Source organism: Dipodomys merriami, unplaced genomic scaffold (assembly GCF_024711535.1).
Source record: "Dipodomys merriami isolate MVZ:Mamm:240054 unplaced genomic scaffold, mDipMer1.0.p SCAF_10, whole genome shotgun sequence".
Taxonomy (NCBI): Eukaryota; Metazoa; Chordata; class Mammalia; order Rodentia; family Heteromyidae; genus Dipodomys; species Dipodomys merriami.
Genome location: NW_027202271.1, coordinates 13,888,197 through 13,913,869, shown reverse-complemented (window position 1 = coordinate 13,913,869; position 25,673 = coordinate 13,888,197). Strand labels below are relative to the sequence as shown.

Here is a 25,673-nt window from a genome sequence, read left to right as displayed (position 1 = left end):
TATGATAGTAACTAGAAAAGCGAGACAAAACAAAAAAATAAATTAGGTAACATACATTGGCGGATTATGCCCTGTAACCCTAGCTACTCAGGAGGATGAGATCTGAAGATCACAGTTTGAAGCCAGTCTGGAGAGGGTATTGTTATCTCCAAATCTTTTAACCACCAAAATGCCAAAAGTGGAGGTGTACAACTCAAGTGGTACAGTGCCAGCCTTGAGCAAAAAAGCTAAGAGACAATTGCTAGGCCCTAAATTCAAGCCCCAGTACTAGCACAAAAAGGAAAAAAAAAGAGGGGTGGGGGAAAATGGAGCACTGAGGCAGGGGTAATGGCAAAGGCATGAGGTCAGGTGTCAGAGACCTCCCTGAAGAAAGAAGTGAAAATTCAAGCTGCCTAGAAGGGTGAATAGAACTTGGCCAGGTGAAGAGGCAGCAGGGAAACAGAAAGAGTGGGGTCAGTTGAACATCAAAGGTAAAGCTCTGGGTGGGAACCATTGTTTGGTGCTACTGAGAACCTGGCTGAGAGTCAGGAAGAGCAGGTAGAGAGACTGAGCAAGAGCAGGAAAGGAGAGACTTGTTATGTAAGGAAAATACTTAAGGAGGCAAGCTAGAGAAGGAAGAGGTAGGATGAGAAGTGTGTGTGTGTGTGTGTGTGTGTGTGTGTGTGTGTGTGTGTGTGTGTGTGTGTGTGTGTGTGTGTGTGCTGGGAGTTGAGCTCAGGCTCTTGAGTACTCACTTTTTTTTTTCTCTCAAGGCTGGTGTTGTATACTTGAGTCACACTTCCACTTCTGGCTTTTTGCTGGTTAATTGAAGAGTCTCATGAGTTTGTCTACCTGGATTAGTTTTAGACTGAGATCCTTAGATCTCAGTCTCCTGAGTAGCTAGTATTACAGGTATGAGTCACTGGCACCTGGCTTAGGACTGATTTTTTTTAACATGTGAAGAACACAAGGGAGGAGCACACAATTTCACTGGTGTTTGGACCACTGAACCAGACTAGGGTGGTAACAGTAGTTACTAGATAAGTGATTGGGGTGTGAAGAAGAAAAAAGATAGGCCCTTCTGTTCCTTATCCCAAGGTCCAGTTATTTAATTTATTTATTTTATGCACATCTTAGTGAACCCAGCACATGGTGGTGGTGGGGTGCTGTCCCAAGGCTTTTTGTTTTTGTCTTGCTAGCACTCTACTACTTGAGTCACAGCTCCATGTCTGCCTTTTTGGGTAGTTTATTGGAGATAAGAGTCCCATAAACTTTTCTGCTCTGGCTGTTTTCAAACTGTGATCCTCAGATCTCAGCCTCCTGAGTAGCTAGGATTATAGGCATGAACCATTGGTGCCTGGCAAGGTTGTTATTTAATAGGTAACTTTCATTTTACTCACTGGCTTCATAAATATCTTCTACCTGTGCCCCCTACCCCCCCCCCCACCCCCATTCTCACTGCTACTGGCCTAGCTCAGAAGTTTCTCTACCTTCAGATGGGTTCCTTTCCATACCATTCATACCATCTTCTGTGCCATCCTAGCTTTTTTTTTTTTTTTTTTTTTTCAGCACTGGGGATTTGTTTCCTCTCCCAGTATTGGGACTATACATTCCTTGGATCTCTTGAATGCTAGATATGTGTTGTAGAATTCTACCCTGACCTTATCTTAGTGTATGTTCTAAATCAGTCAAGTCAGTCCAAGCCTCACTCTTCTGACAAAGACTCTATTTCAGGATTAAAGGCTAATCTCTATCTGATCTGGTCCCAGTCTCTTTTGTGAGTTTATTCTCCCCTTCTCAGGTCAATGCTCCCAAAAGGCATTACATCTACTGAGTCCCCAATGTCACTTGCAAGTTGCAATAAATGTCCTCCATGGTCCTAGGTCTTTTCCATCAACAATTTGCTTATATATTTACAAAAAATATACTTGCCCTATTCCTCAGAGGTCACATGGTCTTTGCATTGCTAGGAATTTGCCATCCACTTCTCTCTGCTAAATTTCTATTCACACTTCAAGTCTCAGCTCAGATATCAGTCTCTAGGCTTTTGTAACACTCCTACTCCCCTGATAGGATTAATTGCTTTTTTGTCTGTGCTTCTAAGGCACTTTACACATAGCTCTATCCTAGAATAGTACTTATTTTATTGTATTATGGATATCTAAAGAGCACAGGCTAATGCAATCAACAAATGCTCCTGTCCCTGAAAGGTGGCTGGGAAGATTAACTGTGACAATATACATACGGTTTATATTTCTTCATCCTTTTCCTAATAATACTAACAATATATATTACATTTTGAAATCAAATACTTTAAGATCATACCACATACTACCTGGATTGATCTGGGAATAAACTTGTAACATAGGAATAGTATTATTATTATTATGTATAGTTGAAGGAAGTGAAGTACATAGCAGTTAAAAAGTGGTAATGGTTATTCAGGTGGCTGAGATATAACAATCTCAGTTTGGAGTCAACCTGGGCAGACACATCCTTGAGACTCTTACTTCCAATTAACCAGAAAAAAGCTGAAAGTAGAGGCCTGGCTTAACTGGTAGAGAGCCAGCCATGAGTTGGGGGTGGGGGACTGTAGGCAGCGTGAAGCTGAGCAAGTTCAACCCCTAGTACTGGAAAAAAGAGAAATAAGGTTAATATAGGGGTAATAGATTAGTGGTGGAGCTCTTGACTTTTGGCAGTCCCTGGGTTCAATTCCTAGTATCAACAGCAAGATAATATAGCTGGTTAAGTGGCATATCTGCCACATAGCATTATGATGTTTCACTAGATAGATATATGTCTCTCTCTATATAATATACACACCTGTATAAATATACAAATAAGGAAACATCATATATGCATACATTCATACATACACTGTGGAATGACTGAATCAAGATAATTAATATATTCATTATTTCACATTGTGGTGAGAATATTTAATACCTACTGTTAGCACTTGCTTGTACTAATTATAGTCACTTGTACTAATTATAGTCACCCCGTTATAATAATTTAGACATATTCCTCTAACTAAAATTTTATATATTTGAACATAATCTCTTCAAGCTGTGATCTTTCCGTTAAATCTTACTGCTTCTTGTATGCTCTAAGCAATATTTTTTCAAACTACAAGTAGTCACTCATTGTTGACTTGTATATTCAATGAAGTAGGGACTCCAAAATGTTCAGGGTATATTACATATTGTAAAGATGACCAGAGTCCTCTGATAATTGCTTCAGTCATGAAATGTATTAAATATATGGGTCCAGATTTTTTGTCTTTTTATTGTTATAATATAGGTGCCATACAGAAGGGCTACAGTCACATAAGTCAAGTAATGAGTACATTTCTTTTTGGACAATGTCACCCTTTTCCTCACTCTCTCCCAGCTGTTGGGTCCAGATTTTTACAAAAAGTATAAAAGCCTCTAAAGTTTAATTTTAAAATGTTTGAATGTTCTGTTTATGTATTTGAACTACAATAAACCAACCCTTTTTATATAAAAAAAAGTATAAAAGCCTTGGTGCCAGCACAATGTAAAATTCCAAATAGCATTTTATTAAATGAAATTACAACACTTCTCATTTAGTATTTTTGTTTCCCTGATGAACTGTCTCCTCCATTTGTAGCTACTGGAAAGAAGAAACCTTTTAGTTGTTGCTGTTGCTGTTGTTGTTTTTCTGATTCCTAGCTGAGTATTTGTTATGAACTGGCCCATTTATAGTGATACTTGTGTGTCAGCTGAAAGGCTGAATGAAGGCAGGACTGAATGGATTATATAGTCAGTACATATGGTTGAAATGACTGCGGTTCTTTCTCCTGCAGGAATTCTTCATGTTTTGCAATGCACAACGTTCAGTCAATGGCTTCCATGAGCCCTATTTCCCTACCAGGGAAACAGAGAAGCCTAGAATAATATGCACTCAAGAAGCACCATTTGGCTGGGTGCCCGTGGCTCAAGCCTGTAGCTTGCCTGTAATCCTAGCTATTCAACGGCTGAGATTTGAGGATTAAGGTTTGAAGCCAGCCCCAACAGGAGAACCTGTGTTTACATCCCCCCCCCCACACCCCCCCCCCCCCATCCCGCTTCCTGGGGCTTGAATTCAGGGCCTGGCCACTGTCCCTGAGCCTCTCTGTGCTCAAGGCTAGCACTCTACCACTTGAGCCACAGAGCCACTTCTGGCTTTTTCTGTTTTATGTGGTACTGAGGAATCGAACCCAGGGCTTCATGCATGCTAGGCCAGCACTCTACCACCAAGCAACATTCCTAGCCCTGTGAAACTCTGATCTCCAATTAACTACCAAAAAACAAAACAAAAGAAAAAAACAAAAAACCCAGGCGTGGAGCTGCGGCCCAAGTGGTAGAGCGCTAACCTTAAGGAAAAAACAAAACAAAACTCAGAGATAGTGCCCAGGCCTTGAGTTCAAGTGACAGAACTGAACCCCCCACCCACCCACCCCGCCAAAACAAAAAACAAAAAAAGGTATTATTTGCCCTTAGTCAACATGGCATCCAGACTGGCTTCAGGAAAGGGCACCAGAAGGAAAAAAATCCATCCAAACTCAAAACTACTGACCTTAGTCAAAATGGCCTCCTTCAGCTTCACGCCAGCGGAACGCGCATGCTTAGTTTTGTTCCTGTCCCCCGCCCTTTGGTCTGACGCATGCGTTATATAGTGGGCGGTGTGAGTGGAATAAACTTCTCTGTGATTGGCCGGTGCGGGATTTCAAACCCGAGCGGGCAGCGCGGTGCCGCTCTGCCGTTGGGTGAGACGCGTCGGGAAGTGTCTGGCCGCCCAGGTGGGACCTGGCGGCACCCTGAGGAGTGAGCGCGGGGGGCTGCGAGACCAGGGGCGCCGGGCGCCGGGTTGACGTGCTGGAGGGCGTGCGGCCGCCGTGGTAAGTTTTTGGCCACCGCGGGGGGGGGGGGTCGGAGGGGAAGGCCGGCCGCCTGTGTCCCGCGGCTGTGGCTTTCCAGGCCGGGGGGCTTGGGAAGGCCAGGTCTGCTTGTTTGAGTTTTTAATTTGGCATCGGGTCTTGTGGGAAGTGAGAAGTGACTTAGGTGTGGCTTCTTTTACAGGACCCGAGCCATTACCCCCCCCCCCCCCCATTCCCCCCGACCCAAAAGAAGTGGTGTGTACTTAAACTCGCTGTCGGTGGGGTGACCTCCCCACCCCGTTTTTGGAAGCACTGGGTATTTGTAAAGGGAGGAGCCTTGGTGTTTGGGGGGCCGGGGGGGGGCCTGAAGGTGAGCCCCGTCTTCCTGGTGGGCTGGGTCTCTTCAGGTAGGCGGCCCAGGCAACGAATGACATCTTGCCCTTCCCAACTTGTTTCTGAGCCTCAGTAAACAGTCACCCTTTATATATTTAATTTTTTTTTTACCCTTTCACGCCCATTTCAGTTCATAAGTATCTCTCTTTGATAGGCCAAGGGTGTGTATAGGAAATTGGAGTGGGTGGGAAGATAAAAGCCCTTAAAATTTAAAGACATTCTTTTTAATAGGTCAGATAAACACTTTTTTAAAAAAAATTAGTGAAGTTGTTTTGAGAAGGCACCGTCCTATTGTTTAATCATCCAACAGGTACTTTTATTTTTATATTGTGTGTGTGTGTTGGTCCTGGGGCTTGAACTCAGAGTCCTAGGCGCTGTCACTGAGTTGGTTTTTTTTTTTTTTTTTTTTTTTTTTTTTTTTTTTTTTTTTGCTCAAGACTGGTGCTCTATTATTTTTAGATTAAAAAGAAAGATTTTTATTAGCGTACATCAGCCAAGGGTGTGTGACTCACTGGGACATTTCCATAAGTGCATCCAATGCATTCTCACCAAACTTGGAAACTCACTCCCTCAGTCAGTCACGGGTCCCCCTTTTCTTAAACAATTTCAGTGGATTCTTACTCAACACTAACTGGTACTAACTGGTATTATTAAAGCTTAAGTAGAAGGCACTCATACTTAGCCTAAAAAGAATGTGCAGTTTGTTTGGGGTGGCAGAGTTTAAGAAGATATCTGTGTTGAATCTATAAAATGTTGGAGTCCACCATATAGTATAGTGTTTTTTCGTAGCAGGAGCCGGTGGTGAGACAGGGTCTCTGATATTTACCCCAGGCTGGCCTTGAACTTTCCTTCTGTCTGCCTTACTCCTGACTAGCTGGGATTTCAGGCAAGTGTCCTTGAGCCCAGTTAGTATGGCTTTTTTAGAAAGTTTTTTTGGCAATCTTAATGAAGAGTCTTAAGAATTTCCACACCCTAATATGTATTAATTGAATGGGGTGGGGGCATGGCTCAGTTGGTAGAGTGCTAGCCAATTAGTGGAAGCATTAGGTACCAAGTTCAGTTCTTGGTCTCAGACCAAAAAAAAAGAAGAAAAGAAATACATTGAATTTATCTAAGGAGCATGGTCACCTGAAGAAAAATACTGTTTGATGTTATTCATTCAGTGAGTACTTAATCACTAACAAATGTCTTCATTGTTAAGGCACCAGAGGCTCAGCAGTGAACAGAACAGACAAAAATCTTTGCTTCCTGAGAATTTACACCATTGACAATAAATTAAATAAGTATACCAGAATGATAAGTGCTTTTGGGAGCAAAGTTAAGTTGAGAAGTGTCGAGAGGAAAGGCTGCAATTTAAAAGGATGGTTAGGAAAGACTTCACTGAGAAAATGACATGAATAAAGATTTGAAAGAGGCCATCCAGGAGATTCTAGGCAGGGTGGTAACTGAAAAATGGAATAATCTAAATATCAAAAGAAGAGAATGATTAAACAGTAGTTGCTCATCAGCTGTTTTGAATTTAATGGAGACATGATAGTAAAAAGCAAAGCACAAAATTATATATAATCTATGATTGCAACTCTGATAAATGAGTGCTCATGGACAAAGGTTAAATATAGAGGCACATAACAGTTGGTTAGAGTGATGATTTTTCTTTATTTTTTTTTAAACATAGAAATTTAGCTCTATGAGGCAGTGTTTCTGCTCAGTGAGTGTTTTAGATAATAAGGGAGATCATTGTGGATTGAAATGAAGGCTTCATTGAATTGGTAAGACTTATTTTAGACCTTGAATAAAACAGTTAAGACAGAAGAATTCACAGAAAAAAAGATTAGTAAGCTGAGTTTGTAATAATTTTATAAAAAAAAATCATTATTCAGTTCTCATTTCTTCATGTTGGTTTGAAGATATTCTGTTCACTCATTCTGCATTAGTTTGCTCACAAGAACAATGCTTTTTTTGAGGGGGGTGAGGGGGGTGGGAACCTGGAATGTGGCTCAGTGGTAGAACACTTGATTACCATTTACAAGGCTCTGAGTTCAATCCCTAGCACTCTAAAAACAGCCAAAAATTTGATCTCATGATAGTATTTTTTCTTTTTGCTTATGTGGTGCTGAGGAATCAAACCCAGGGCCTCAGGCATGCAAGGCAGGCGCTCTACCACTGAGCCACCTTCCCAGCCCGATAGTATTTTTTCTTCTTTTTTTTTTTTTTTCCTGTCGGTCGTGGGGCTTGAACTCTGGGCCTGGGCGTTGTCCCTCAGCTCTTCAACTCAAGGCGATCGCTCTACCACTTGAGCTACAGTGCCACTTCCAGGGCTTGAACTCTGGGCTTGGGCGCTGTCCTTGTGCTCTTCAGCTCAAGGCGAGCGTGCTACCACTTGAGCCACAGCACCACTTCTGGTTTTCTAGCGGTTTATTGGAGATAAGAGTTTCAGGAACTTTCCTGCCCGGGCTGGCTTTGAACCTCGATCCTCAGATCTCAGACTCCTGAATAGCTAGGATTACAGGCGTAAGCCTCTGGCTCCTGGCTTATTTTTTCTTCTTGCCACTTGGATTTGATACAGACATTTGGGAAAAAGAATTGTTCTGAAATGCTTCCTACTTGTATGAAAGAATCTTAGCATTGAGATTGTTTTTGGGAATAAAAGGTTTTCCTTGGTAGCAGAAAACCTACATTGTTAATTTCTTGGGATTCTCCAGATCAGCAATGTTTGTGGTATTTTTTTTTATTAAAACACTTCAATAAAAAACTCAAGTCGTTTTCTATTGCTTTGTTTTACAATATTTAACACCTTTTACGTATCTAAAAAACCCGATATATAGGTTTCATCATAATGTTGCTTGTAAGAGAAAGTAGAAGAGTATATAGACTTCTCCCAGGATACCCTGCAGTCTGCAGTAGTCTGTTACTCTGAAGAACTGTCTGTCTTCTTCACTGGGTGATTGAAATTAAATTGGGGGCTCAAAGCAATCAAGGCAAGCTGAGACTCTACCTTGGTGTTGCCAAATTGCTCCCTTAGGGATACTCACAGATTGGGAATCTGTATGTAGTGACTTCTCCACTTCTGGGGCCTCCTATCAATAATAGCTGAGATTCTCCGCACCTTTTTGTTTAAAGTGCTCACAAACTGATTTCCTTGCCACACACAGGGGTCGTTTCAGCTTTCCCGAAAGGCAGCAGCCCCTTTTGTGGAAAGTGACAGCTGTTTTACAGCTGCAAAGCAATGCACTGCAAGATGACTTTGTTTTTGTTTCCTTTCACATTAGTGTATCTCCTAGCTATGCAGCTAAATAATAAAGGGAGAGGAAATAAACTTAAGGGTGAAAATGTGACCCAGTAGGAAAATTAAAACCATTCTCAGTTGACATTGAATAGGATGAGTAGATTTTAGCTTTTTGAGTTACAATTTGGCTAAGATATCAAGGGTAGTGATGCAGAAAGATATTTTTGTCACCTATAAATAATTCCTTAGAGTCACTTCTGTAGGATGTTAATAAAAATATATTGTTCCACAGACTATAAAGAGAAGAGGATTATAGTTTGCTACTGCCACTTTGATTACCCTAAGTAAACCTATATTAGAGGTTTACTTCAGTAGCATTAAGCCTTATCTAGAACAGCTTGCATAAGTTTCTTTACCTGGTCAAATTTTGTTATCTTTTTGATTGTTTTTGGTCTAGGTTCTATTTATAGGCCACTTTTATATGCCTCATTCTTTGTGTAATGTGATTTGGGAGAGATATCCGAGAATGTATGTAACAAATGACCTACTACATGAGCTCAGCATTTATTAGTCATTTAAGGTCTCTGAGCCTTAGTTGTTGGTGTCTGTAATACAGAAGTTAAGTTAATCAAATTCACTAAAAAAAAATGTGAAATGTTGAATTGAGTGTCCAAATCACTTCAAAGGCCCTAGTAAATACCGATTTTCTTTGTAATTATATAGCATTATTTAAAAAATAGTTATAATTCTGAATTTATTGTTATCTCTATGTGCAAAGAGCCTACTATGTGCAAAGAGCCTAAACTGGGAAGAATACTAGATTTTGGGATCATTGTTCTGGGATGTGATTAACAGCTATCAGACACAAATAAAACAAAAATTCATTCTTTTTTGTTTTGTTTTATTGTGTTCTTTTGGCCAGTTCTGGCACTTGAACTCAGGGCCTGGTCACTGTTTCTGAGCTTTTTTGCTCAAGACTAGTGCTCTACCACATGAGCTCCACTTCTGGCTTTTTGATGGTTAATTGGAGATAAGAATCTCATGGACTTTCCTGCCCTAGCTGGCTTTGAACTACAGTCCCCAGATCTCAGCCTCCTGAGTAGCTGGGATTACAGGTGTGAGCATAGTTTTTTGTTTTTTGTTTTTTAATATATATAAATACCTTATATGTTAATAGTAAGGGTCAATTTATGCATTGTAAAGTTTTTTTCTATGTTAACTTAAAAATTTTCTGTGAAGTATAGCGTATTATTGTTTGCACTTTATAAATGAGCCTCAGAATTTAAGTAATTACCAACAGTTTTACTAGTACATAAGAGATTAAAGCTTTAATTTAGGACTATTGCCCTACCCCTCTTTAACTGTTCTTTTCGTTCTGCTCTAAATTATGTAATGTTGAGATAGAAAGCAACCCTTTTGAAGTATTAATGGCAGTGTGTCTATTCTTTCACATTTATCAGCTGTTTGTATTATGTTTTAAATTCTCAATGTTTGTGTGTATAACATAGTGCCAAATATAAGATTTCTGCTCTCAAGTTTACAGTCTGCCTGGAACACAAATATCAGGTGATGAGGGGAAAATAGAAATTGAGAAAATAGAAATTGATATAACATGGAGACCATGCTGATCTGTCACAATTAAGGACTGCCTCTTTGTGTACAGTAGAGAATGTGGAGGTTCTTAACTAAGCACCTTCTGGCTATGATACTATGCATCACCCGAGGAGAACAATGCAGATTGCTCTTTGTTGTAGTGGTGAGATGTCCCCATGTAGGTTGTCTGCATGCTTAGCAGTGAGATTGATGTGTTCAAGAGCCTGCTGCCCTCCAACTCTTATTCCAATGAGTAATATACATAGAAAAGAATAATGGACTGAAGGAATGTGAGAAAATGTGACTGTTTCAGTCTGTTCCTGCTGCTAAAACAAAATATCTTAGCCTAGGTAATTTAGAATTGAGACACTTATTTTTCACGGTCTGGGAAGTCCAAGATAAAGGTGCTAGCACAGTCTTTGTCTGGTAAGGGCCTGCTTTCTACCTCTAAGATAAGGGCAAAAGGTCCCTTCAAACTCTTTTATAAGGGCATTAATTCCATTTCATGTTCCGATCACTTTTTTTGTTTATTTGCTTGCTTTGTTTTGTTTCCATACTGGCTCTTGAACTTAGGGCCTCATGGCCTTAGGGCTTTTTCATTCCAGCTGGTGCTCTATGTCTTGAGCCACACTTTCACTTCTAGATTTTTGGTGGTTAGTTGGAAATAAGTCTCATGGGCTTTTGTGCCTAGACTGGCTTGGAACCTCAATCCTCATATTTCAGCCTCTGAGTGAGTAATTAGGGTTATAGACATGAGCCATCAGTGCCTGGCCTAATCACTTCATAGTACTACTGCATTGGGAATGTAGCTTTAACAGGAATCTTCAGGGACACAAACATTTAAATCATACACGAGATCAAGAGTCAGTTCATGGAGTTATGTCTGAAGTGATAAGAGTGCTTACCTAGCAAACTCAAGACTGTAGTTTAAAACCCCAGTGACAGACAGATACACAGACACAGTCAGGTCTTATTTAAGACAGAACAACTTTTAGAGGGAAAATTAAGAGCTAGACAGACAGACAGACAGACACACACACACACACACACACACGCACGCACGTACGCACACACGCACACACGCACGCACGCGTCAGGTCTTATTTAAGACAAAAACTTTTGGGGGGGAAATTAAGAGCTGGGTTCTGATGGGGAATCACACAGATTTTTCTGCCCCGGCTAGCTCAGGTCCTCCAGGACTCTGAGTAGCTAGGGTTACATACATGAATCACTGATACCTGACTTTTTTTTTTTTTTTTTTTTTTGCCCGTTCTGGGACTTGAACTCAGGGCCTGGGTACTGTCCCTGAGCTCTTTTTGCTCAAGGCTGGCACTCTACCACTTTGAGCCACAGTGCCACTTCTGGCCTTTTCTGTTTATGTGGTACCGAGGAATGGAACCCAGGGCTTCATGCATGCTAGGCAAGCACTCTACTACTAAGCCATATTCCCAGGCCACCTGACTCATTTCTATACTCTTAAACAGAAGTTTTCTACTGTTCTAATATTTCACATATACAGATGAGTTGAAAGAAACCAATGCTGAGATTAAAAGTACTTATTAGGACCTTATGTTTTTATCAGGAGTCAAAAGCTATGGTCATCTGAATCAACTATTGAATATCTTTCCCTGCTTCTGTCCTGTGGTACTTGAGTATGCTTATTATTATGAAGTCCATGAGTATCTCTCCATGACTTCCAGATCTCTTCCTGTCAGTGTTTTTTTTTTTTTTTGGGTCCGGTTGTGGGGCCTGAACTCTGGGCCTGGGGGCTGTCCCTCAGCTCTTCAGCTCAAGGCTAACGCTCTACCACTTGAGCCACAGTGCCACTTCCGGCTTTTTCCTTTTTGCTTATGTGGTGCTGAGGAATCGAACCCAGGGCCTTGAGCATGCAAGGCAAGCGCTCTACCACTGAGCCACCTTCCCAGCCCTTTGTTTTGTTTTTTGTTTTTTTGTTTGGTTGGTTGTGGGGCCTGGACTCTGGGCCTGGGTGCTGTCCCTCCCTCAGCTCTTCAGCTCAAGGGTAGCACTCTACCCCTTGAGCCACAGCGTCACTTCCAGCTTTTTCTGCTTATGTGGTGCAGAAGAATCAAACCCAGGGCCTCATGCATGCAAGGCAAGCGCTCTACCACTATGCCACTTTTCCAGCCCTTTTTCTGTCAGTTTTAATGTTATTCTTTTGATTTTGTTCTTAGTTTAGAAAAAGACTTTTGTAATAAATTTTGTTGGTCTGGTTGCTTAGCAGCTTGCTATGATTATGTTGCTTGGAACAGATAAATTGCCATTTGAGGATCTTAGTTTCTGGCCCAGAATCAGGTGTATATTGTATCCAAGCTGGAATTGAAGGTTTTTGCTATTACAATTGTCACAAGTACAAATGAATATTTTTGTAGCATTTAATAGAAAATATCTTTGTGTTCATATATTCCTTTGTCTTTTGTGTTTTTTTCTTTGTTGCTGTTATGGTACACTCTTAAAAACATTGCAAAAATCACAAGCCATTCATAATAGAGTTTTGAAATTTTTATTTAAAGACAAAATAATCACCAGGAGTAGAATGTTGAGCGGTAGATTGAGAAATAGAGGAACAATCCTTTTTATGATATTTCTAAAGACATTTTATTTTCAAGTGAAATTTGAGTTTATTTCATTTCCTTGATAATTTTCATAACATCCCCTGAATGTCTTTTTTAACTGTTAAATGAAGATCTTATTTCCTCAAGATATTTGCAGTTAAAGTCTATTTGAAATAGAACTGCATTTTTAATGTAATAGCTGTAGGTCTTTGAGGGGAAGCACAAAGCCTGAAATTCACTATACAGAACATACCAATAAATGATTTTTCCTTTGCCCTTCTAACTGTGAAGGTGGTGTATTGTCTCTGATGCCAGAATATGGTACACCATAATCCTTTGCCTGTACTTGGTATAAATTTATTAGACATAGTCTGCAAGCAGTCCAGCACCCTGCATTACAGAAATAATTCTTGTGTTGCTGAGCTGGCAATTTCCCCACTTAATCAGTGATATGATGTCATTTGTGTCATTGGTAGGAAATGTGCTGACCATGTCCTGCTTTTTAGAAGGCAGTTTCAACAGGACATTTGCTAAAAATGAAATTAAAGATAGACACTTTAAGTTACATTGTAGATTTCAAAGTCCACAAGAATTAAAATAGCAGAAGTATTATACTAATCAGGTTTGACTTGAACCACATTTTGTAGTCACCTTGTAATCAACTGATTGACAGGCTCATTCCTAATTGCCTTCTTGTCAGCACCAGGATGATTGTGGGTCGAGGTAGGAAGAGAAATAAGCAGGAGGTGTAGGTATTATCTTCTTGTATTCAAGAGAGCCTTCAACAATCCAACTTTGGCTTTAACTGTTTATTTTTTGTCTTTTCATTTTTGGAACTGGGGATTGAACCCAAGACATTATACTTGATAGGCACATGCTTTGCCACTGACCAACACCCTAGCCTCCAACTTGGTTTTTATATTGAGGATCACACAAAACATCAATTGTTGGCTTGAGATTCTTTTTTTTTTTTTTTTTTTGGGGTCCGGTCGTGGGGCCTGAACTCTGGGCCTGGGCACTGTCCCTCAGCTCTTCAGCTCAAGGCTAGTGCTCTACCCCTTGAGCCACCGCGCCACTTCCGGCTTTTTTCTTTTTGCTTATGTGGTGCTGAGGAATCGAACCCAGGGCCTTGAGCATGCAAGGCAAGCGCTCTACCACTGAGCCACCTTCCCAGCCCGGCTTGAGATTCTTAATGGTAGCTGCAAATGGAAGAGTCCAGATGTTGGTCACTGATGACTCTACGGGTTTGCTACTGCATCTTTTGTCAGAGGGAGAAGGCAGGACCCCTAATGTGTATTTGATTTCTTGGCAGAAAGATGGATACTACAATGCTGAATTTGCGGAATCTATTTGAGCAGCTTGTGCGCCGGGTGGAAATTCTCAGTGAAGGAAATGAACTTCGTAAGTCATTCTAAGCTGGTTTGTGCAAAAAGAAAAAGCAGACTTCACATTTGGGCTTTCTATAAAACTGAAATATTTCAGTCTTAAAGTTGCTTTTCTTGCCGGGCGCTGGTGGCTCACGCCTGTAATCCTAGCTACTCAGGAGGCTGAGATCTGAGGATCGCGGTTCAAAGCCAGCCCGGGCAGGAGAGACCGTGAGACTCCTATCTCCCTCCAATAAACCACCAGAAAACCGGAAGTGGCACTGTAGCTCAAGTGGTAGAGCGCTCGCCTTGAGCTGAAGAGCTGAGGGACAGTGCCCAGGCTCAGAGTTCAAGCCCCATGACCGACAAAAAAAAAAAAAAGTTGCTTTTCTTTCGTGTTACCTAAGAAGAATCTGATGGTCTCTTACCCATAATCAAAGATTAATGGGAATTCTTTTTTTGTTGTTGTTGGTCATGGGGCTTGAACTCTGGGCCTGGATGCTGTCCCTCAGCTCTTAAGCTTAAGGCTAGTACTCTACCACTTGAGCCACAGCGCCACTTCTGTTTTTTTCTGCTTATGTGGTGCTGAGGAATCGGACCCAGGGCCTCATGCCTGCAAGGCAAGCACTCTACCACTGAGGCACCTTCCTTGCACCTGGAAATTATTCTTAAGTCACTAAAATTATTTCTGTAGTTGCTCTGAAATAGATTGTACTCAGATGTTTTTCATTATTAACATTATCTTTCCACTTAGTGGTTGGCATTACTTGCTATTTTCTTGTTTGTACTATGAACTAGGTAAAATACGAATTTCTAAGGATTTTTTTTTCCTTTTTAGTAGTTCTTTTTTTTTTTTTTTTTTTTTTTTTGGTGTTCTACCACTTGAGTCATAGCTCTACTTCCTTTTTTTTTTTTTTTTTTTTTTGCTGTGTTTTGTTTTGGAACCTGGAGCTTGAAATTAGGGCTTTTTCCTGCTCAAGGATGATGTTTTACCACTTGAGCCACAGCTCTACTTCCAGATTTTTGATTGTTTTGTTTGTGTTTAGTCCTGGGGCTTGAAATCAGGGCCTAGGTGCTATCCCTGAGCTTCTTTGCTCAAAGCTAGTGTTTTACTACTTGAACCACAGCTCCATTTCTAGAGTTAATTGGAGTTAATTGGTAGTTAATTGGAGATAAATATCTTGGGCTTTCCTGCCTGGGCTGGCTTAAAACCATGATCCTCAGATCTTAGCCTCCTGAGTAGCTAGGATTAAACAGGCATGAGCCACTGGCACCCAGCTAGTTGTCTTTATTCTTTATCCCAGACTTTTTGGTGTTCTATAAAACAAATGAAGAGGGAAAAATAGTCTTTTTTTTTTTTTTTCCAAAAAAGGACTAGGCATGTAACTTTCACCAACTTTTGTACATTAGATGCATGAGTAAATAATAAAGGAGATAGGGTGGAGGGTTGGGGAGGAAAAGGAACGATCTGGAAAATAAATTGGAAAGGAAAGTGGGACTGATAGCATTGATGTATATGATCTAAGTGAATTATTCTATGCCAGCTTCTCTTTGTGTTGCTATTTCTCTTCTATTTCAGATTTTCAGTAATAACCAATTTAGCATGTGTTGCTCTCAAATCAGCCTTACTGGCATAAAAGTAATGATTCTGAAAAGTAATGTCCTGAGCTTTTCTTTACCTCCATAGTATTTAGTATGGCATCTTGCTTATACCATTCAGTATTTTCTTTAAATTGATTGATGCTTTTAATAGCTCTTATCCACTTACAGGCCTTTCAGAACAATATTCTATTTTCTCTCTCTAATAGCTGCTGCATGACCCTGTCATCTGGTACTAGCTCAGTAACCACAATGGCATACTAATCAGGCTTCTCTTTGAGGTCACATCATCTCAGAAAATGGATTACTTTGGAGTCTAGTGGGAAAGATAGGGAATAAAAAATCTTAAAACACAGGTTCATTTAACAAATATTTTGTGAGGGCCTATCAAAGCTTCTAGTACATGTTGAGTTTGAGGGAAAGAGACAACTAAATGGCCTCTTGAAAGAAAATAAGCTTTGAGTTGAATCTTAGATATAGGGTCAGATCTTAATAGGCAGGGATGAAAGAGGGCATTTTAGGTCAAGCAACAGCTTGAGTGGAGGGAAGAGGGGAGCCAGTGAGGGGGAGGGGATGTTTAGCACTCTGCTTTGGAAAGACTGTCTTACAGAGGTGAAGGTTGCAGTAGAGTTGGAGGCTAGGATTCTGACCAGGAAGGAGGTGGTTGCCATACCTTATGAAAAAAGAAGAGGAATCCCATTCCTCAGTAGAATGGGTGCTTGTGAGTTGGAAACATGGGCCAAATGTTAGAAGAGATTGTAATGATAAGACCTCTAGGAGTTTAAGATAGGGGTGTGGAACCCAAAGGAAGAATCCAAGGTTTAGAATCCTAATAAGTAGTGCTGGCTTTTAACTTGTTTCTGTTTCTCCATCTGTGAAAAAGGAATTTAAGCATTTTTCTCTTTTGCGTGACTGCTGTGAGGATTTGGGGATATATTGAGGGTACTAGTTGTGGAAATACTTTGGGAAGTAATGCTGCAAAAACAAAACCCCTAAATAACAACCCCTCAAAAGAAAAAATAGTAAGACATCTAATTTCCTATTGATTTCATTTCAATAACCCCTGTCCCTCCCAGCCCACCCTCCTCCCCCCTAAATAAGACATGTAGTTTCCTATTGATTTTTGTTTTGTGATAGAGATTTTTTTTGGAGGGTCTGGTCGTGGGGCCTGAACTCTGGGCCTGGGTGCTGTCCCTTAGCTCTTCAGCTCAAGGCTAGCACTCTACCACTTGAGCCACAGTGCCACTTCCAGCTTTTTCTTTTTGCTTATGTGGTGCTGAGGAATTGAACCCAGGGCCTCATCATGCAAGGCAAGCACTCTACCACTGAGCCACCTTCCCAGTCCGCAATAGAGATTTTTGTTCCACCAGTTTTCTGGTGGCTAATGGGAGATAAGAATCTCACAGACTTTCCTTGCTGGCTTTGAACTGGGATTCTCAGATCTTGGTCTCCTGAGTAGCTAGGATTACAGGCATGAGCCACCAGTGTCCAGCTTAGTTTTAAGTTTTTAAGTCTAAGGTTAATGGAAGATAAGAATGAAAGTAGCTGGGGCTGGGAAGGTGGCTCAGTGGTAGAGCGCTTGCCTTGCATGCTCGAGGCCCTGGGTTCGATTCCTCAGCACCACATAAGCAAAAAGAAAAAAGCTGGAAGTGGCGCTGTGGCTCAAGTGGTAGAGCACTAGCCTTGAGCTGAAGAGCTGAGGGACAGCACCCAGGCCCAGAGTTCAGGCCCCACAACCGGACTCAAAAAAAACAAAACAAAACAAAACAAAACAAAAAAAGAATGAAAGTAGCTAAATAAAATTACTTTAATTAGCCGGGCGCCGGTGGCTCACGCCTGTAATCCTAGCTACTCAGAAGACTGAGATCTGAGTATCCTGGTTCAAAGCCAGCCAGGGCAGGAAACTCACTGAAACTTTTATCTCCAATAAAAATCACCAGAAAACCAGAAGTGGCACTGTAGCTCAAGTGGTAGAGTGCTAACCTTGAGCTGAAATGTTGAGGGACAGAGCTCAGGCCTAGTGTTCAAGCCCCATGAACGACAAAAAAAAAAACCCCAAAGCAATAAAATTACTTTAATTAATAGCTAAGTATTTTGTTAGTTTTCCCCAGTTTATATTTTTAATATTCTATTTTTTTGTAAGAAGCTGTCTGAACTTTTTAAAATATTGATGTATGAATTAGGAATAGGCATTACTATTTAGCAAGTGCCTGTTGTGTATCTGTGACATATTAGGTTTGTGCTACACTTTGTACCTTACTACCTTACTACCTAAGAATCTGTGTTATGTGAATATGACCTAGTTTCAGCTGTAAACTGGGTTAATGTGACCAGTATCAGATATGCACATTGGAATGTTCCTTCATTATGGTAGAGAGTATGAATGGTGCTTAGAGGTAGACTGAGGTTAACTAGAAAATTGTAAGGCACTTTTGCAAGTATATTATAGAACAGTCTTCCCCAATAGCAGGTGATAAGAATGAATGCCACCAATGTTTTGAGGTGCTGCCTTGGAAGTGACACCATCCTTGCAGACGTTTGAAGAGTCCACTTTCTTCTCTCAGTGACTTTCCAAGAGCTCCTGTGATCTTTCCTGCTTTTCCAAGTGGAATGTTTACATACCCTTCAGGGCAGTGTTAAACAGCAAAAGCAAATTGGCTCTTTACTTTCAAATCAATATTTGTATAATTATATAGCTGAATGGAACTGCAGGTCTAGACATCTGTAATATTAATCTACATCTACTGGAGCATATTACAGCAGTTACATTTGAATTTGCTGCTTAACATCTCTGGTGCAGCAATGTGTGACTGTAAAGGAGACTGTTTTTTGTTTTATAGCTGTAACTGTCCTGGTGCGTGACAGCTGCCCCAAAGGTATCCCCCTTTGATTGCCTTCTGTTCAGAAGCTTTCAGTGTTAGTGTTACATCTGGAGCCAGGTGACTAATGAGTTACATATTCCATAGCAGATGCCACTGGCTAAGCTAGAAATATGTGGCCTATTGAATCAGGAATGGCTCTCCACAAAGCTGTTGTCTAGAGTGACAGATATATCCAGTATCTGCTTCTGGTTATTTTCAGTTGGGCTTGCCCATAGTTGAGCTGGTCCCTTAACTATGTGTTGGAGCCATTTATTTGAGGATTTATACCCTGTTTGATATTTGAATTATTAAAATTTTCACCTTTCCTTAGAATTCATCCAGCTGGCAAAAGATTTTGAGGATTTCCGTAAGAAGTGGCAGAGAACAGACCACGAGCTGGGGAAATACAAGGATCTTTTGATGAAAGTGGAATCTGAGCGTAGTGCTTTAGACGTTAAGCTGAAGCATGCACGTAATCAAGTGGAGCTAGAGATCAAACGGAGACAAAGAGCTGAGGCCGACTGTGAGAAGCTGGTGTGTATTTTTTATATGTAAGAACAATGGTTATATAATCATAAACATTTAATAATATACAATAATAGAGAAACAACTGGTAATTTTTCCTCTTGTGAAATATACCCAGTTTTTCTTCCTCATTAAAGAACTGTGAACAACTTGTCCTTTGACATCCTGCCCATGATTAGAGTTCAAACTGTCACTTATGACTCCCCTTCATAGTTAGAAATTAAAATGTTGCCAGGCACTGGGGCTGAAACCTGTAATCCTAGCTACTCAGGAGGTTGAGATCTGAGGGTCCAGGCTCAACGCCAGCCTGGGCAGGAAAGTCTATAAGACTCCTATCTCCAATTACCACCAGAAAACCAGAAACGGCACTATGACTCAAATGGTAGAGCACTGAAGAGTGCAGGGAAAGTGCTCAAGCCCAGAATTCATGCACCACCACTGACCAAAAAAAAAAAAAAAAGAAAGAAAGAAATTAAAATGCTACTCAAAGTATCTTCATCTATACACAACTAGCTGCTCCTACACATTGATAGAAACAAGGCAGTTCTACCTGTCCTGTCATCATCTATTTCAGGGTAAAGAGCTAGATAGACTCAACCAGTCGAGTAATGTGACTGACTTGTAGCAGTATCATTTTGATGTGTCAGTGCTGGCCAGAAAGCCTTTACTAGTAGGTGCTAATCCATCTTAGTTCAGTGTTAGATGCCTCAGTAAGTTCAAATTGTTGGATTCTTTTGTATTACAGCTTTGTATCTGTTTTAATGTGTTTTGTTCTACTATTTACAAAGGTTGGTGACTGCTTTGATCTGTGAAAGGAGCTAATAATTGACTTGATAAAATATAATAAAGTATTTTTGCTATGTGAAATCTATTTTAGATCTTGAATTTTACATTACTCTCTTCTTGGATTAGCAGTTTGATCTAAAAGTCTTGTAGCAGAACCCTGCTATTCTAGCTACAGTTCATTTTACCAGTCAGAAATCAGAGCTACAATCTGTGAATTAATATGCTGTTGGTGTAGCTGCTTTCCTGAAGTCCCATTTGCATAATGCTGTATTTTAATGTCTTCTGCCTGTCCCATAAATTTGAGGTGAAGTTTTCTCTCCTGGCTAGTTATGATGTTTTACTCTGCTTTGGTCTGAAGGAACGACAAATTCAGCTGATTCGAGAGATGCTCATGTGTGACACATCTGGCAGCATTCAACTAAGTGAGGAGCAAAAATCAGCTCTGGCTTTTCTCAATAAAGGCCAACCATCCAGCGGCAATGCTGGCAACAAAAGGTGGGGGAACTGCATCTGTTGTTATCTGATCGTGAGCAACACAGCTGTCAGAAGTTCCTGTTATCTGAACTCTTCAATATACTGCTTCTATAGTGTGTGCTGAAGAAAGCAGAAAAAGACTTTGGGGGAAGGGTATTGAGGAGCTAAGGCCAGGGGCCTCCCTATTTTTTTTTCTTCTTTCTTTTATTATTATTATTTTATCTATTTATTTGTGCCTTTCCTTAAGCCCAGGGCCTGAGTTCAGTCTCTGAGCTGCTTTTTTTCCTCCCCTAGTATTGGCTAGTACTGGAGCCACAGCTCTACGACCAGCTTTTTTTTTTTTTTTTAAGCAGTTAATTGGAGATAAGAGTCTCAAGGTGTTTCCTGCCCAGGCTGGCTGGCTTCAGTGATTATCAGATTTCAGCCTCCTGAGTAGTAGGATTACAGGCATGAGACACTGGCTCCCAGCATTCTTTCCTTATTTTTTATAAATCTCTCCTTAGAATGTTGTTTCACCATGGGTAAAATTTTCATGTTGATGCTAAATTGCACATCAGTAACTAATCCTGTACATTGCTAAGAAACCTAAAGGCTAAAGTGACAGTTCAGCAATAATTTCAATGCTTGCTCTCCAGAGAGCTCTTGTAGTTTTCTGGTTTAGAAAGGCTGTTCTGAGCCAAGACTAGACAATAATTTTGGTTCCATACTATCACTATTTAAAATAGTCTTAGCTAGGCTCTGACTTTAATACTCCCAGTACAATAAGTAGGGAAAGGTCAGCACTCTTACAGCTATTTGTTTTGTTGCCTGATTGTTTTATGGGGTATCTTTATAACTAAGAAGATGTACAGCCTTAATTTCTTGCCAAAGCTGGGTTATACTCCCTTGCAGAAAGCAGCCACAGTTGGGATCAAATTAAAGCTCACTCTTCTGCCTTGTGAATTTTTAGTAGCCTGTAGTACAGAATCAGCAGGGACTAACACCTATAGCCCTAGCAGTAACTTTGAGTTGCTGTTACAAGCCCTTAGTTGAAAAAGAACTGTGCTGTACCTGTACTTATAATATACTTCTCATAAAAAGCAGCCCACCATAGTTAGTTTTGAACTTGAAGTTGTCACCATAGAAAAGATATTGCTATGATCTTGCTCATGTTACCTGATCAGTGGGATTGTTGAGGAATTTTGGTGGCTTTTATATTTCATAGTTTTGTGTCTAACGCTGTATTTTGTCCATTTAGACTATCAACCATTGATGAATCTGGTTCCATTTTATCAGATATCAGCTTTGACAAGACTGATGAATCACTGGTAATAAACATTTGGTCTTTGAGACTTATCTGTTAGCCCTGTTCTCTCCTCTCCCAACAAATAAAACTGTTGTTTTATTTGTTGATATGTTATAGAGTCTCAGCTAGCAATTTAAAATGTGAATCCACACAGCTGTAAGATACTGGCTTATCTATTTATTTTGTTTCTGGATGTGAGGATGAAGAATTCTGAATTTAGCATGAGGTTAAGTTTACTGAAAGGATGTCTGAGCTGCATGTACTAATTGATTTTATATATTGACTTATTAAATCCGCAGCTAGCCATAAAAAAATTAGCAAGGCTATATGCAGGCAAAGCTTATTTGATGCTCTTGGGGTGAATAGACTTGTGCCTTACTTACTTCTGTATCAGTTTGGATCTTGAGGAAATCTTACCTATACTTTACAATTACAAGGAAACTAAGGGTTCAGGATTTCAATCAGAAGAATGTGATGAGAATTTTTAGGCTATGAATAATGCTTTGATTAATGACAATTCACATGGCCAAACTCTTTGTTACCTTTTCTGGAGTAGCACCTTCTCATCTCATGATGGTATTTCTTCATAAAGTTATCCTGGTAATTTAGTCTTTGAATCAGGAGACTGATATTTATTGTGTATTTATTTATTTATTCATTTTGTTGGTGGTGGGGCTTGAACTGTGGGCCTGGGTGCTGTACCCGAGCTCTTCAGTATAGGAGAATACTCTACCACTTGAGCCACAGCGCCATTTTTGGTTTCCTAGTGGTTATTTGGAGATAAGAGTCTCACGGACTTTCCTGCCTGGGTTGGCTTTGAACCATGATCCTCAGATCTCAACCTCCTGAGTAGCTAGGATTACAGCACCCGGCGAGACATATTTATTGATTTGTGTTTTCTGTTGCTAGCTGCTCCTAGCAAATAAAATAATAAATTATAGGAAGTTAGTGGTTGCTGTTTTTCTGACATAGTGAAACAAATAACAATTACTTTTTTACCCCCAAATTTAATGTTTACGAGGGGGAAATATGGCCATTTTAGTCAACTCCTTTTGGAAATAAGAAATACAGAGCAGGTCTGGGTTAAACAAGTCTACACAGGAAGGCTAAGATCCAAAAGATTATAATTGGAAGCCAGTCCAGATAGAAAGGTGTATAAGATGCTATCTCCAAAAACCAAAATACCAGGCTTGAGGCATAGCCCAAATGGTAGAGCTTCAGCCAAGGAAGGTCAAGGCTCTGCGTTCAAACTCTAATACTAGAAGAAAAAAAAACAAATCATCAGCTGATTTTAAGGTAGACATATGCTATGATAACCTTTTCTAAAACTGAATCAACTAATATCTAAACTAGCTGAAGGAAATTATTTGGTTAAGCTACTATCTTCTATATGCAATTATTTCTAGATACTATGTTCCTGTTCAGGGACAGTCAGGAATTTATCACAGGTACATACTAAAATGAATGCAGATAGTGAATTGAAATTAAGCCATAAAAAGACAAAATATTTTCTGGAAGTTAACCTTTTTTGTTAGGATCCAAAGAAAAGGAATGATCAAAAGACATAAACCTAAACTTAAACTTTTGAAGTGTTGTACAGAAGATCTGGTAGACAGCAGCAATCCCTCAAGGGCAAGAATTACACTTGACATGACCAGTGTAGTACCTAACATTCTGTAGGTTCTAAAACTAATTACAAAAATAATCAAAAATAAAGGACCAGACACCAGAAATAATCACGATAGAAGTTGATTCTTTAACCTTTTCTTGTCTCTGTGGTATTGATTCCTGATTCTATTATAATAGCTTCAATTTTTAAAAGAAAACCGGTTAGCTTTTACTATTTCTCTATAGCTACAATATTGGAGGCTTTCTCATTATCCCTGTCCTCAAATAGTTTCTGTAGCTTGGCTACCAAAGGATTTCAAGTTTACTGTAGTTGTGTTTGCATAGTATTGACAGGAGACCTAACTAAAGAAAGAAATTAATATACTGTAATTGTCAACAGGACTGGGATTCTTCCATGGTGAGGAATTTTAAATTGAAGAAAAGAGAAAAGAGGGTATGTATGGTTTGTTTTGCTTTTGTATAAAGAAACAACAGGAGTTTGTTTACTTTGTGTGATGTCCTACACCTGCAATCCTATTTCTATGCAATCAGGATTCTTAGGATCATGAGTTTGGGACCAGCCTGGCCTTTGTAGCAAAACTCAAGCAGAAAAAGAATTTCCTTTTTGCTTTTTAGTGATCCTGGGATTTGAACTCTGGAGTCTTGTGCGAGGCAAGCATTCTATCTCATTTGAGCCATGCCCGCAGCCTACAGAGTTTTCTTTAGAAAATTTGGCAAGCTAGACTACTCCTGACATGTTACTCTAGCCATTGTTAAACTCTTATTACAAACAAATTCATACTGTAGAGCTATATTGATATTCCTTGAGATAGTGACTTGACAGAATTCTGTCCTATTTCATAAAGGTCCTGGCTGCATCTTAATTTATTTATGCTCTAGAAAAGGATATGCTTAAGTTTGTTGTGAATTGTCATATAAATTTTTATGCTCTAATACAAGGTTCAGATAAAAATGTGTGAATAATGGGATACAGAGACTTGTTTGTGTGTATTTGTTTAGGATATTTGATATGTTTCCAAAGACTTCATGTCCTAGAATAGGATTACAGTTCCACTTTTCTGGTGCTGTCATCTAAATTTCTCCAAAGCTTGTTCCTTTTTCTACAGCGCTGAGAACATTTTTGTGTTCGTATGACTCATTTTTCATGTGGAAATGGGCAATAAAAGAAAGCACATTGTTATTTACTGTAGCCCTGGTCCTTAGGGCTTACATCCAGTTGTCTGATAGAATAATTTTATCTTCTGTGCTTCAGATCTACTTGATACTAAAGATTTTGGTCCTTGTCCCCTCCCCCCTCCAGCGCTCTAGTAGCCGACAGTTTGTTGATGGACCCCCTGGGCCTATAAAGAAAACTCGTTCCATTGGCTCCACAGTAGACCAGGTAATGAGTCAGGTCAAGAGAACTGGGATCTTGAACACATAAGAGCAGTGAAATGTCTGTGTCAACATTATAGCGTTAGTTTGAGAAGATGTAATATTGGAGTTTTTCTGTGTAATATGGTCGTTATCATTCATATGATTGGAATTACTGTGGTTAAGTAAACAGCTGTAAATTTGATTCTTTTTTTGTTTGTATATATTCCACTTTTTCATACATGTATTTTTTAAAGTCAGAGATTTCAACTTAAAAATATTTTGTGTTAGTGCTACAATCTGGATTAAGGCTCAGCAGTTTTTACCTAATCCCAAATTACCTTATAGCAGTGGGAAAGTTAGGCTCTTTGTGTTCCTTACAATTACTTTTGTTTCAGGGGAATGAATCCATAGTTGCAAAAACTACAGTAACTGTTCCCAATGATGGTGGGCCCATTGAAGCTGTGTCCACTATTGAGACAGTGCCTTACTGGACCAGGAGTCGAAGGAAAACAGGTCTGTTGAATCTGACTAAACAGTTTGTGTAGGTCCTGTAATACCCATACCTGGGAGGCTGAGGTAGGAAGATTGTGAGTTTGAGTCCATTTGGTCTCATAGACACAGCTCATTCACAGTGAATGAATACAATAGTGAATTCATGACTAAAGGTGTGAGTGAATTTCTAGTCTGTATAAAACAACTGAAAAATTTAGTAGAGTTGGGTGTTTTTAGAATCCTCTTGAAAGTCAGGGACAGTTAAAATGGGTAATTTCTAGAGGACTAGAGGACTAGTTGATTGTACATGCTTTACTTTTTTGGATTGAGAGCATGGATAACTGGTTTTTCTTAAAAGTGTCCCCCCCTCCCCCGCAAATAGTTGTTGGTATTCATTTATGAGTTATGGTTACAAATTACTGTTTTATCAGTTACTTAAATAATGAGGCTGAAATTTAAAAGGAACAAAATACTTAAGAGAAAGCTTATATTTGATTGTTTTCTAGGTACTTTACAAACGTGGAACAGTGATTCCACCCTTAGCAGCAGGCCACCGGAGCCAAGAACTGAGACAGACGGTTTGGGCACGCCACAAACAAATGGAGGAATGCGCCTACATGACTTTGTCTCTAAGACGGTAAATGCACGATTGATTC

The 25,673-nt window shown here is 39.9% G+C and overlaps 1 protein-coding gene across 3 annotated transcripts in view; it reads left to right on the top strand.

Annotated features, from left to right (window-relative positions):
- The first annotated feature begins 4,746 nt into the window (after window positions 1–4,746).
- The window catches only part of Racgap1 (Rac GTPase activating protein 1), a 32,453-nt gene continuing 11,526 nt past the window's right edge, over window positions 4,747–25,673 (top strand). Inside the window, exons 1-9 of one of the 3 annotated variants that reach the window (XM_070040847.1) lie at window positions 4,747–4,882; window positions 13,963–14,047; window positions 18,802–19,004; window positions 20,140–20,276; window positions 21,493–21,562; window positions 23,549–23,602; window positions 24,470–24,550; window positions 24,921–25,038; window positions 25,524–25,654. In XM_070040847.1, coding sequence (XP_069896948.1) covers window positions 13,963–14,047; window positions 18,802–19,004; window positions 20,140–20,276; window positions 21,493–21,562; window positions 23,549–23,602; window positions 24,470–24,550; window positions 24,921–25,038; window positions 25,524–25,654 — 879 coding nt within the window. In that variant the 5' untranslated portion in view covers window positions 4,747–4,882. Of the gene's footprint in view, window positions 4,883–13,958; window positions 14,048–18,801; window positions 19,005–20,139; window positions 20,277–21,492; window positions 21,563–23,548; window positions 23,603–24,469; window positions 24,551–24,920; window positions 25,039–25,523; window positions 25,655–25,673 lie in introns of all 3 variants that reach the window. The other 2 variants (XM_070040838.1, XM_070040856.1) reach the window with 2 other exon arrangements.